This window comes from Hylobates moloch, unplaced genomic scaffold (assembly GCF_009828535.3).
Source record: "Hylobates moloch isolate HMO894 unplaced genomic scaffold, HMol_V3 SCAFFOLD_6, whole genome shotgun sequence".
NCBI lineage: Eukaryota > Metazoa > Chordata > Mammalia > Primates > Hylobatidae > Hylobates > Hylobates moloch.
This window is the reverse complement of record NW_026652281.1, coordinates 19556131-19570497: the sequence shown is the minus strand read 5'-3', so window position 1 is coordinate 19570497 and position 14367 is coordinate 19556131. Positions and strand designations below refer to the sequence as shown.

The window sequence follows — 14367 nt, the reverse complement described above, 5'->3', positions numbered from 1 at the left end:
TTTTAGACCATTCAAGTAACCCCTCTGGGTACATTTAAGCCATGTTTTAGAACATTCTGCACCCTGTCTGGCTCTTATTGTATTCTGCTTTTTATGATAGATTTGTGTGTACTTGTAGTAGAAATTGTTGTCTTTTGTGGCTTTTATCTCCGTAGCATCTTATAGCATTCTCTATACATAATATTACATTGGCATTGAATTGAAGAGATAACCTATGTATTTTAGACATAATTATAATCAGTTTATTATGTTCATAATTCTTATATATTGAATGTGTTTATATTTAAGTAAAGTTTACAGGTAAATCAAACTAAAGATTTTAATATTCTAAAATACATTTTTTATTTCTAGTGTTAAGTTATTAGAAAATACAGAGATCACTAGATATAAAGTGTCATAATTTAATATTACAGTCTATAGTATTAACTGTATTAATATACATATATTAATATATGTATATATTAAAGTTATTAAATGATTCTACTCATCCTGGTAATTGCTTTACAGGAAAAAATGGAAGCAACAGGAACATTCAAACTGTTGAAGTATCAGTTGGTGGAAGAAGGATTTAATCCACTGAAAATTTCTGAACCACTTTACTTCATGGATAACTTGAAAAAGTCTTATGTTCCACTGACCAGGGAACTTTATTATCAAATAATGTTAGGGGAGATAAACCTTTAAGATTTTTATATCTAGAACTTTCATATGCTTTCTTAGGAAGAGTGAGAGGAGAGTAGATGATTCTTTATGAAATAGGGAGCTAACATTAATTATGCATGTGCTATATTTCCTTAATATGAGAGATAATTTTTTATTTGCATAAGATTTTAATTCCTTTTAATTGTTATAAACATTAGTTGATTATTCTTTTTACCTGTTTGGAGATTCAGTGCATAACTATTTGCCTTAATATTAAAGATTTTAAATAATAAATAGTGGCTAGCGGTTTGGACAATCACTAAAAATGTACTTTCTAATATGTAAAGTTTCTAATTTTTAATAAAAGATTAAATTTTACTGAAATATTTTATTTTTATGTGTCTTGTCCTATAACCCAATAACATAATTTTCATTAAAAATGTGTTTTCAGTATAGTTTGAAGTCAGGTAGCATGATACCTCCAGCTTTGTTCTTTTTGCTTAGGATTGTTTTGGCTATGTGGGCTCTTTTTTGGTTCCATATGAAGTTTAAAGTAGATGTTTCCAATTCTGTGAAGAAAGTCAATGGTAGCTTGATGGGGATGGCATTGAATCTATAAATTACTTTGGGCAATATGGACATTTTCACGATATTGATTCTTCCTATCCATGAGCATGGAATGTTCTTCCATTTATTTGTGTCCTCTTTTTTTCCTTGAGCAGTGGTTTGTAGTTCTCCTTGAAGAGGTCCTAAACATCCCTTGTAAGTTGTATTCGTATATGTTTTATTCTATTTGTACCAATTGTGAATGGAAGTTCACTAATGATTTGGCTCTCTGTCTGTTATTGGTGTATAGGAATGCTTGTGATTTTTGCACATGGATTTTTTGTCCTGACACTGCTGAAGTTGCTTATCAGCTTAAGGAGATTTTGGGCTGAGATGGTGGGGTTTTCTAAATATACAATCATGTCATCTGCAAACAGAGACAATTTGACTTCCTCTTTTCCTATTTGAATATCCTTTATTCCTTTCTCTTGCCTGATTGCCCTGGCCAAAACTTCCAATACTATGTTGAATAGGAGTGGTGAGAGAGGCATCCTTGCCTTGTGCCAGTTTTCAAAGGGAATGCTTCCAGTTTTTGCCCATTCAGTATGATATTGGCTGTGGGTTTGTCGTAAATAGCTCTTATTATTGTGAGATACGTTCCATCAATACCTAGTTTATTGACAGTTTTTAGCATGAAGGGGTGCTGAATTTTTTCAAAGGCCTTTTCTGCATCTATTGAGATAATCACGTGGTTTTTGTCACTGGTTCTGTTTATGTGATGGATTATGTTTATTGACTTGTGTATGTTGAACCAGCCTTGCATCCCAGGTATGAAGCCGACTTGATCGTGGTGAAAAACCTTTTTGATGTGCTGCTGGATTCAGTTTGCCAGTATTTTATTGAGGATTTTTGCATTGATGTTCATCAGGGATATTGGCCTGAAATTTTCTTTTTTTGTTGTGTCTCTGCCAGGTTTTGGTATCAGGATGATGCTGGCCTCATAAAATGATTTAGGAAGAACTCCCTCTTTTTCTATTGTTTGGAATAGTTTCAGGAGGAATGGTACCAGCTCCTCTCTTACCTCTGATAAAATTTGGCTGTGAATCCATCTGGTCCTGGAATTTTTTGGTAGGTAGGCTATTAATTACTGCTTCCATTTCAGAACCTGTTATTGGTCTATTCAGAGATTCGACTTCTTCCTGGTTTAGGCTTGGGAGGGTGTATGTGTCCAGGAATTTCTCCATTTCTTCTAGATTTTCTAGTTTATTTGCATAGAGGTGTTTATAGTATTCTCTGATGGTAGTTTGTATTTCTGTGGGATCAGTGATGATATCCCCTTTATCATTTTTTATTGTGTCTATTTGATTCTTCTCTCTTTAATTCTTCATTAATCTGGCTTGCAGTCTATTTTGTTGATTTTTTCAAAAAACGAGCTCCTGTATTCATTGATTTTTTGAAGGGTTTTTCATGTCTCTATCTCCTTCACTTCTGCTTTGACCTTAGTTATTTCTTGCTTCTGCTAGCTTTTGAATTTATTTGCTCTTCAAACTATACTACAAGGCTACAGTAACCAAAACAGCATAGTACTGGTACCAAAACAGATATATAGACCAATGGAACAGAGCAGAGGCCTCAGAAATAACACCACACATCTACAACCACCTGACCTTTGACAAACCTGACACAAACAAGCAATGGGGAAATGATTCTCTATTTAATAAATGGTGTTGGGAAAACTGGCTAGCTATATGCATAAAACTGAAGCTGGACCCCTTCCTTACACCTTATACAAAAATTAAGTCAAGATGGATTAAAGATTTAAACATAAGACCTAAAATGATAAAAATCCTAGAGGAATACCTAGGCAATACCATTCAGGACATAGGCATGGACAAAGAATTCATGTCTAAAACACCAAAAGAAATGGCAACAAAAGCCAAAATTGACACATGGGATCTAATTAAACTAAAGCGTTTCTGCGCAGTGAAAGAAACTATCATCAGAGTGAACAGGCAACCTACAGAATGGGAGAAAAGTTTTGCAATCCGTCTGACAAAGGGCTAACAAATAATAATAATCTACAAAGAACTTAAATTTACAAGACAAAAACAACACCATCAAAAAGTGGGTGAAGGATATGAAGAGACACTTCTCAAAAGAAGAGATTTATGTAGCCAACAAACATGAAAAAAAGCTCATCATCCTGGTCATTAGAGAAATGCATATCAAAACCACAACGAGATACCATCTCATGCCGGTTAGAATGGTGATCATTAAAAAGTCAGGAATCAACAGATGCTGGAGATGATGTAGAGAAATAGGAATGCTTTTACACTGTTGGTGGTAGTGTAAATTAGCTCAACCATTATTGAAGACAGTGTGGTGATTCCTCAAGGATCTAGAACTAGAAATACCATTGAGCCAGCAATCCCATTACTGGGTATATACCCAAAGGATTATAAATAATTCTGCTATAAAGACACAAGCACAGGTATGTTTATTGTGGCACTATTCACAATAGCAAGACTTGGAACCAACCCAGATGTCCATCAGTGATAGACTGGATAAAGAAACTGTGGCACATATACACCATGGAATACTATGCAGCCATAAAAAAGGATGAGTTCATGTCCTTTGCAGGGACATAGATGAAACTGGAAACCATCATTCTCGGCAAACTAACACAAGAACAGAAAACCAAACACATCATGTTCTCACTCATAAGTGGGAGGTGAACAATGAGAATACATGGACACAGGGAGGGGAACATCACACATTGGGGCCTGTCAGGTGGTGGGGGCCTAGGGGAGGGGATAGCATTAGGAGAAATACCTAATGTAGGTGACAGGCTAATGAGTGTTGCAAACCACCATGGCACGTGTATACCCATGTAACAAAACTGCACATGTTGTGTGCATGTACCCCGTAACTTAAAGTATAATAGTAAAAAATGTGTTTTCAGTTTTTGTCCTGGTATTTTTAATTGTATACTTCCAATCAAAGAAAGCTGACTGACTAAATGCAAGCAGTGATATCTCCTTTATCTTAAACTCACATTAAGATGATAGATATATAAAAATATGAAACAGCAGATCAGGAAAACTGGTAAGCTCAGAGCACTTAGGAATTTTTGGAAGATATATAAAAGGGATAACCTGATGATAAAATCCAACAGATCTGTCTAAACCACTCATCATACTGGGAAAAAGTAGACTAGAATAGAACCATAGAATTTTCATCAAGATCAAAAACAAAAAAGGGCTACAGGTTTGGACAGTTTTTTGAGTAGTTAATGGGGAAATTTATTATAAGGATAATCTAATGAGCACAATTGTACTTATCTCAAGTTGGAAGCACCAGGCTCCAGTATTTTCTTCAAGCTAGAACCACAGAAATGACTCTTTTAATAAGATGAGGTCTCTTCTATAGGAGGGCATTGCGGAGCTGGACTGAGAGGGGGAAGACTGCCCAGCAAGAAACCCCTGTGCCCATAAACCCAGTTCCATGTACAACCAAATGGCACGTTTTCCTTGCTTCATGCAGTCTCTCACATGCTAAAGAGATTGCTTTGGTTGGAACAGAAGTTGTAGAGAATTTTGTAAATGCTCAGAAATCATGTTATAAAGTTAAAACATTTTTTAAAATGTAAAGGTTAACCACAAATAGCATAGAAATAAAATGTCAAATTTTATGATAAATATAATTTTGTAAAAAGGAATTTTGAAAGAGAAACAACAAAAAATAGTAGATAGAAAAAATACATGTAAGCATACTCATGTCCCAATATATAAATGAGAATGGATTAATTTCCTTTATTAAAACATAAAGGAATAGACTTTTTTTGTATCTGTGATTTGGCTGGTTTTTAGCCTTTCCCACTAAAAATGATTTTGCCTTTACATTGTTTTAATTTGTAAGTGTTCTTTAAGTACTATGAATCTGAGTGAACATGTTTCTTATTTCCTACTCTTTAAAAACTTTGGAGATTTGATCATGGCAGTGAAGTAGGCATACGTATATCACCCCCTTGGATATATGGGTAAACTCCTCCTCCTGCCAAATCCATTGCAATGAAAGACAAAAGTGTTATAGAGAGAACAATCCATTTGAAAATGGAGGGTTGGGGCTAGGTACAGTGGCTCATCTGTAAACCCAGGCCTTAGGGAGGTCAAATGGAATCGCGTGAGCCCAGGAGTTTAAGACCAGCTTGGGTAACATAGTGAGACCCCTGTTTTTACTAAATAAATAAATAAATAAATAAATAAATAAATCTGAGCTTGGTGGCAAGTGCCTGTAGGACCAGCTACTCAGGAGGCTGGCCCCAGGAGGTCAAGGCTGCGGTGATCTATGTTTGTACCACTGAACCCCAGCCTGGGTAACAGAGCGAGACTCTCTTAAAAAAATTACTAAAAAATATAAAACTGGTGAGATTAGATTAGCAAAGAAACCATGAGAGAAGAGTGGGGAAACAAAACATCAGACTTATGCACAGTGAAAAACTACTTCAAAGGAAAAAGAACTCCAACCACATGGTAAACACATATAAAAGCAAAGATAGGGCATCTGTGTAATTACAGACTATCCTGATTATTAATTATCAGGATACTTAATTGTAGAAAATTGAGGCCATGAATTTTCTTGCCTTTTTCTTACTTACAGAAAACTTCCAGCATGAGACAAAATAATTCATGACATAAAAATAATATGTCATTAATTTAAAAACTTCTTTAAGACAAGACAATAAAGATTAAAGTTTTTAAAGAGCTAGAAACTAGGGAGAATAGTTGTCACATCTATAGTAATAAAGAACACTTACAAATATAAAGGCAAAATAATTTTAATGAGAAAAATGTGAGAACGGGCAACGTGGGGAAATTTTAGCTTACCAGTACTTCTATTGAGGGTATAAATAAGTACAGCCATTCTGGAAAGCAATATGGCAGTACCTATTAAAATGTTGAAGGTATATAGCATTCAACATGGCATTCTACTTCTAGAGAACATGGAATACCTTTAGTACGTTATAGACGTGCACAAAGAGTCAATGAATCTTTATCCCTTTTAATAAAAAAAACTTGTACTTATGCATCAGAAGAAAGAAAAATAAATGTCAATACAGTCATATGGTAGAATATTATGTGATCATAAAATAATAAGGTGGGCTAACATATACCAATTCATAAAGCCATACTATAAATTAAAAAATTCATATTGCTGAACAATTCATACAATAAGATAAATTTATGTAAACATTCTACAAAACTATTTTATATATATGCATGTATAAATACATAGAAAAGTATCTGAAAAATACTATACTAATAACAGTGTTTATCTCTAGTGACGAAAGTTGTATTTAGGCATTGAGAAACGTGGAGAGTTGTAAAGAAATGGAAGGAAGATGAAGGAAATAAATTGTAAATTATTCAGGTGATATAAATACTTTTATTATAAAAATACTTCTAAAGTATATGATGTAAGAGTTTAAATTCTATTCATTTAAACTTGGTGAAATAGTGAAAACTAAATATTTGTTGTTTAAGCCACCCAGTCTATGGTATTTTGTTACAGAAGCCCAAACTTAGGAAGATACTCAGCAGACCTAAAATTGAAAAAGTGCAAAGGAAACCATACCTAGGGTGTTAAAATCAAACTGCTGGCAAATAAAGATTAAAACAAATTCTTGAAAGGAGTCAGAAAAAAATTACATAATGGAATAACAGTTTGAAGTATGTCTGACTTCTCATCAAAGGTAGGAGGGACAGAAGAAAACGGAACAATATATTTAAGATCCTAGATGAACAAAAAACTGTCAACGCAGAATTCTACAGGCAACGAAAATATCCTTCAACAATAAAGGTAAAATAAAGGCAGCTTCAGATAAAAGGTGTCTAGAAGAATTCATAGCTAGGAGTCTTGTCTAAAGAAATGCTAAAGGAGGTTGTTTAGACTAAAAAAATACCAGATGGAAACCTATCTCTTCAGGAAGAAATAAATAGTTATTAGAAATGGTAAATATGTGGGTAAATATAAAATATTATTTTATTTCTCTCAATTTAGCAAAAGTACATAACTATTTAAAGCAAAATTTATAACATTATCTTCTTGGTTTAAACTTACTATAGATGAAATACAAATGGCAACCATAAGCATAAAGAATGGTAAATCCAATGGAAAATAACAGATACTTATTCAGGAAACAAATCTTAAAACTCATGACTAATTAGGAAACTTCATTTAAAATAAAGATGATATATTTATCTATATCTGGCAATATATAAAAAATAGGACTTTTATAGGATTGTTGATGGAATGTACACGGGTGCAGTGTAAATGAGTGTAAATGTTCTGGAAAACAGTGTCTATGAGAATATAAAACACAGATAATTTGACTTACCAATTCTATTTGAAAGGGTTTTTGTTTGTTTGATTTTTTATGTGTTTTATTTGAGACAGAAATTAGGCTGCATTGCAGTGGCACATCTCAGCTCACTGCAACCTCCACCTCCCGGATTCAGGTGATTCTTGTATCTCAGCCACCCTAGCAGCTGGGATTATAGGCATGCACCATCACACCAGCTAATGTTTGTATTTTTAGTAGAGATGGAGTTTCGCCATGTTGGCCAAGCTGGTCGCGAACTCCTGCCCTTAAGTGGCCTGCCTGCCTTGAACTCTCAAAGTGCTGGGGTTATAGGCATGAGCCACAGCACCCAGCCAGCAATTCTATTTGTAGGAGTAAAGAAAAAAAAATCACTTTCGATAGTGAGCCAGGATTTATGTCAAAATATGTTAAATTAAGGATAGCATTTATTAATAATAGTATTTGGAGACAACTTAAAAAAAGTTAAATAAAAATTGATAAAATCAATACTTTGTTATGCTCCGCAATTATTACAAAGAGTGACTGACATCTCAGCATATACTAACATGGAATAATACCTATGCTGTATCCTTAAGGGGAGAAAAAAAGAGTACAGAGTACTTATAATTTATTTGTTAAAAATACATTGAGAATTAGAAGTATTTGTAAAGACAATTTAAACAATTTTAATTAAGAAGTGCGGAGTTGGAGTGTAGGTGACTTGTTACTGTTTAGTCTATACTCCTTGTATTATTTGAATTTAAAAATTGCTGTATTCTGCTTATGTGTTCTTTTAAGACAATTAGAAAAGTTAAATAAATTGCTTTCTTTAAGAAAAATATAAGGCAGAAAACAAGAAATTGATTAAGTGGTATTATATTAATAGGAGGGAATTTAAGATAACCATTTCTCAGTAGAAATAAATATTAGGTTGATATTATCTCTGTTGCTATATTTTATTTTACTACAGATTTCACTACTTTTTTACATACTTAGATGATTTTAAGACCATTAAAAAGGAGAGTACAAAACATCTGATATTTTTAACAAATCTTATACATAAGAGTTAATTTATGAGGAAAAATACTCTAGCTATTAATTCTCCCCAAATTGCAGTAAATTTGTATGTAAATTTTAACATGTGTAACAAAAGCCAAGTTTGAACCACATCCAAGATGCTCTTTCTTTGAAGTCCTGTTATATCTGTTGCTGTTTTACTACATGGAATACCTTTAGTATGTTATAGACGTGCACAAGGAGTCTTAATGAATCTTTATCCCTTTTAATAAAAAAACTTGTACTTATGCATCACTTTACCAGTGAAGGGATTTATTACTGGAACTGTGGCTTTTATACAAAGAAACTTGGAGCAATGTCTTCAGTAAATTAAAATCAAAGTTAAAATTCAGCACTAAAACTCAGTGGAGTTTATTTTATGAACTTCTTGCAGTGCTTTTCCTTATTCAGAATATTGGTTTCTTGATTTAATGTAGCTTGACATTTAATCTATGTAAACTATTTGACTGTAATCCTTTTAGAAATAGAATCATATCTACGTGATTACTATCTGTGTACTATGTCACATTTCAACAATGAGGTGAAAGGGTTGAAAATGTGAATGAATAACTGTTTCTCAGTTCAACACACTTAACTTTGTAAACAGTGATAGCTCTTCCTCCCCTATAAAGAACGTGAAGTCTTTATTACCTTTCTCCCCAGTATCCGACAAAACATAAATGTTTCTCAAGGCTAGAGTGCAAAACCAAACTTTTGTGGTATTTTTTAAAATGCGTATTCCTGGTTGTCACCCAGATGTACTAAATCAGAAACTCTGAGTGTAAGCCTTGGGAACTTGTATTTTTAACAAGGATTTTGAATTCTTGTCATGTATAACATTCTACTTCTTTATTCTCATTCTCTAACTGCCTCTGCCTCCCAGATTTTCCTCTGGGCCCTCTTAACCCCAGACCTAACTAAGTACATCAAATTCCTTATAAATCTTCCATGTATTCCCAAAGCCATCCTTCCAACTATTTGCCTTATTAGAAATCTTTCTGGCCGGGCACGGTGGCTCATACCTGTAATCCCAGCACTTTGGGAGCCGAGGCAGGTGGATCACTTGACGACAGGAGTTTGAGATCAGCCTGGCCAACATGGTGAAACCCTGTCTATTAAAACTAAAAAAAAAAAAAAATTAGCCGGGCGTGGTAGCAGGTGCCTGTAATCCCAGCTACTGGGGAGGCTGAGGTAGGACAATCTCTCCAACCCAGGAGGAAGCTGCAGTGAGTCAAGATCATGCCATTGCAATCCAGCCAGGGCAACAAGAGTAGAAACTCGGTCTCAAAACCAAAAAAAAGAAAAAAAGAAGTCTTGCTGTCCCTGTCCCTTGAGGATACCATTTAACATTTTTTTTTTTCATACTCTCTCCTATCCCTGGTTCTTTTTTTTAAATTATTATTATACTTAAAGTTTTAGGGTACATGTGCACAACGTGCAGGTTAGTTACATATGTATACATGTGCCATGTTGGTGTGCTGCACCCATTAACTTGTCATTTAATATTAGGTGTGTCTCCTATTGCTATCCTTCCCCCCTTCCCCCACCGCACAACAGGCCACAGTGTGTGATGTTCCCCTTCCTGTGTCCATGTGTTCTCATTGTTCAATTCCCACCTGTGAGTGAGAACATGCGGTGTTTGGATTTTTGTCCTTGCGATAGTTTGCTGAGAATGATGGTTTTCAGCTTCATTCATGTCCCTACAAAGGACATGAACTCATCATTTTTTATGGCTGCATAGTATTCCATGGTGTATATGTGCCACATTTTCTTAATCCAGTCTATCATTGTTGGACATTTGGGTTGGTTCCAACTCTTTGCTATTGTGGATAGTGCTGCAATAAACATACGTGTGCATGTGTCTTTATAGCAGCATGTTTTATAATCCTTTGGGTATATACCCAGTAACGGGATGGCTGGGTCAAATGGTATATCTAGTTCTAGATCCCTGAGGAACCGCCACACTGACTTCCACAATGGTTGAACTAGTTTACAGTCCCACCAACAGTGTATAAGTGTTCCTATTTCTCCACATCCTCTCCAGCACCTGTTGTTTCCTGACTTTTTAATGATCGCCATTCTAACTGGTGTGAGATGGTATCTCACTGTGGTTTTGATTTGCATTTCTCTGATGGCCAGTGATGATGAGCATTTTTTCATGTGTCTGTTGGCTGCATAAATGTCTTCTTTTCAGAAGTGTCTGTTCATATCCTTCGCCCACTTTTTGATGGGGTCATTTGTTTTTTTCTTGTAAATTTGTTTGAGTTCATTGTAGATTCTGGATATTAGCCCTTTGTCAGATGAGTAGGTTGCAAAAATTTTCTCCCATTATGTAGGTTGCCTGTTCACTCTGATGGTAATTTCTTTTGCTGTGCATAAGCTCTTTAGTTTAATTAGATCCCATTTGTCAATTTTGGCTTTTGTTGCCATTGCTTTTGGTGTTTTAGACATGAAGTCCTTGCCCATGCCTCTGTCCTGAATGGTATTGCCTAGGTTTTCTTCTGGGGTTTTTATGGTTTTAGATCTAACATTTAAATCTTTAATCCATCTTGAATTAATTTTTGTATAAGGTATAAGGAAGGGATCCAGTTTCAGCTTTCTACACATGTCTAGCCATTTTCCCAGCACCATTTATTACATAGGGAATCGTTTCCCCATTTCTTGTTTTTGTCAGGTTTGTCAAAGATCAGATAGTTGTAGATATGTGGCATTATTTCTGAGGGCTCTGTTCTGTTCCATTGGTCTATGTCTCTGTTTTGGTACCAGTACCATGCTGTTTTTGTTACTGTAGCCTTGTAGTATAGTTTGAAGTCAGGTAGCGTGATGCCTCCAGCTTTGTTCTTTTGGCTTAGGATTGACTTTGCAACGTTGGCTCTTTTTTGGTTCCATATGAACTTTAAAGTAATATTTTCCAATTCTGTGAAGAAAGTCATTGGTAGCTTGATGGGAATGGCATTGAATCTATAAATTACCTTGAGCAGTATGGCCATTTTCATGACATTGATTCTTCCTACCCATGAGCACGGAATGTTCTTCCATTTGTTTGTATCCTCTTTTATTTCATTGAGCAGTGGTTTGTAGTTCTTGAAGAAGTCCTTCACATCCCTTGTAAGTTGGATTCCTAGGTATTTTATTCTCTTTGAAGCAATTGTGAATGGGAGTTCACTCATGATTTGGCTCTCTGTTTGTGTTATTGGTGTATAAGAATGCTTGTGATTTTTGCACATTGATTTTGTATCCTGAGATTTTGCTTAAGTTGCCTATCAGCTTAAGGAGATTTTGGGCTGAGACGATGGGGTTTTCTAGGTATACAATAATGTCATCTGAAAACAGGGACAATTTGACTTCCTCTTTTGCTAATTGAATACCCTTTATTTCTTTCTCCTGCCTGATTGCCCTGGCCAGAACCTCCAACAGTATGTTGAATAGGAGTGGTGAGAGGGGGCATCCCTGTCTTATGCCAGTTATCAGTAGGAATGCTTCCAGTTTGTGCCCATTCAGTATGATATTGGCTGTGGGCTTGTCATAGATAGCTCTTATTATTTTGAGATACGTCCCATCAATACCTAATTTATTGAGAGTTTTTAGCATGAAGGGTTGTTGAATTTTGTCAAAGGCCTTTTCTGCATCTATTGAGATAATCATGTGGTTTTTGTCTTTGGTTCTGTTTATATGCTGGATTATATTTATTGATTTGCATATGTTGAACCAGCCTTGCATCCCAGGGATGAAGCCCACCTGATCATGGTGGATAAGCTTTTTGATGTGCTGCTGGATTCGGTTTGCCGGTGTTTTATTGAGGATTTTTGCATCAATGTTCATCAGGGATATTTGTCTAAAATTCTCTTTTTTTTGTTGTGTCTCTGCCAGGCTTTGGTATCAGGATGATGCTGGCCTCATAAAATGAATTAGGGAGGATTCCCTCTTTTTCTATTGATTGGAAGAGTTTCAGAAGGAATGGTACCAGCTCCTCCTTGTACCTCTGGTAGAATTCGGCTGTGAATCCATCTGGTCCTGGACTTTTTTTGTTTGGTAAGCTACTAATTATTGCCTCAATTTCAGAGCCTGTTATTGGTCTATTCAGGGATTCAATTTCTTCCTGGTTTAGTTTTGGGAGGATGTATGTGTCCAGGAGTTTATCCATTTCTTCTATATTTTCTAGTTGATTTTTATAGAGGTGTTTATAGTACTCTCTGATGGTAGTTTGTATTTTTGTGGGATCAGTGGTGATATCCCCTTTATCATTTTTATTGTATCTATCTGATTCTTCTCTCTTTTCTTCTTTATTAGTCTTGCTAGTGGTCTATCAATTTTGTTGATCGTTTTAAAAAAAAACCGCTCCTGGATTCCTTAATTTTTTGAAGGGTTTTTTGTGTCTCTGTCTCCTTAAGTTCAGCTCTGGTCTTAATTATTTCTTGCCTTCTGCTATCTTTTGAATGTGTTTGCTCTTGCTTCTCTCATTCTTTTAATTGTGGTGTTAGGGTGTCAATTTTAGATCTTTCCTGCTTTCTCTTGTGGGCATTTACTGATATAAATTTTCCTCTACACACTGCTTTAAATGTTTCCCAGAGATTCTGGCATGTTGTGTCTTTGTTCTAATTGGTTTCAAAGAACATCCTTCTTTCTGCCTTCATTTCATGATGTACCCGGTAGTCATTCAGGAGAAGGTTCTTCAGTTTCCATGTAATTGAGCGGTTTTGAGTGAGTTTCTTAATCGTAAGTTCTAGTTTGATTGCACTGTGGTCTGAGAGACAGTTTGTTATAATTTCTATTCTTTTACATTTGCTGAGGAGTGCTTTACTTCCAACTATGTGGTCAATTCTGGAATAGGTGTGGTGTGGTGCTGAAAATAATGTATATTCTGTTGATTTGGGGTGGAGAGTTCTGTAGATGTCTATTAGGTCCGCTTGGTGGAGAGCTGAGTTCAATTCCTGGGTATCCTTGTTAACTTTCTGTCTCATTTATCTGTCTAATGTTGACAGTGGGGTGTTAAATTATCCCATTATGATTGTATGGGAGTCTAAGTCTCTTTGTAGGTCACTAAGGACTTGCTTTATGAATCTGGGTGCTCCTGTATTGGGTGCATATATATTTAGGATAGTTAGCTCTTCTTGTTGAATTGATCCCTTTATCATTATGTAATGGCCTTCTTTGTCTCTTGATGTTTGTTGGTTTAAAGTCTGTTTTATCAGAGACTAGGATTGCAACCCCTGCCTTTGTTTGTTTTCCATTTGCTTGGTAGATCCTCCTCCATCGCTTTATTTTGAGCCTATGTGTGTCTCTGCACATGAGATGGGTTTCCTGAATACAGTACACTGATGGGTCTTGAATCTTTATCCAATTTGTCAGTCTGTGTCTTTTAATTGGAGCATTTAGCCCTTTTACATTTAAGATAAATATTGTTATGTGTGAATTTGATCTTGTCATTATGATGTTAGTTGGTTATTTTGCTCATCAGTTGATTCAGTTTCTTCCTAGCGTCGATGGTCTTGACAATTTGGCATGTTTTTGTAGTGGCTGGTACCTGTTGTTCCTTTCCATGTTTATTGCTTCCTTCAGGAGCTCTTTTAGGGCAGGCCTGGTGGTAACAAAATGTCTCAGCATTTCTTGTCTCTAAAGGATTTTATTTCTCCTTCACTTATGAAGCTTAGTTTGGCTGGATATGAAATTCTGGGTTGAAAATTCTTTTCTTTAAGACTGTTGAATATCGGCCCCCACTCTCTTCTGGCTTGTAGAGTTTCTGCCGAGAGATCAGCTGTTAG

The 14367-nt window shown here is 35.4% G+C and overlaps 1 protein-coding gene across 1 annotated transcript in view; it reads left to right on the top strand.

Annotated features, from left to right (window-relative positions):
- Positions 1 to 1026, top strand: part of SLC27A6 (solute carrier family 27 member 6) — a 74169-nt gene extending 73143 nt beyond the window's left edge. Inside the window, exon 10 of the mRNA XM_032156528.2 lies at positions 508 to 1026. Within this exon, the coding sequence (XP_032012419.1) occupies positions 508 to 684 (177 nt within the window). The 3' untranslated portion in view covers positions 685 to 1026. The remainder of the gene's footprint in view (positions 1 to 507) is intronic.
- The last annotated feature ends 13341 nt before the right edge of the window (positions 1027 to 14367 follow it).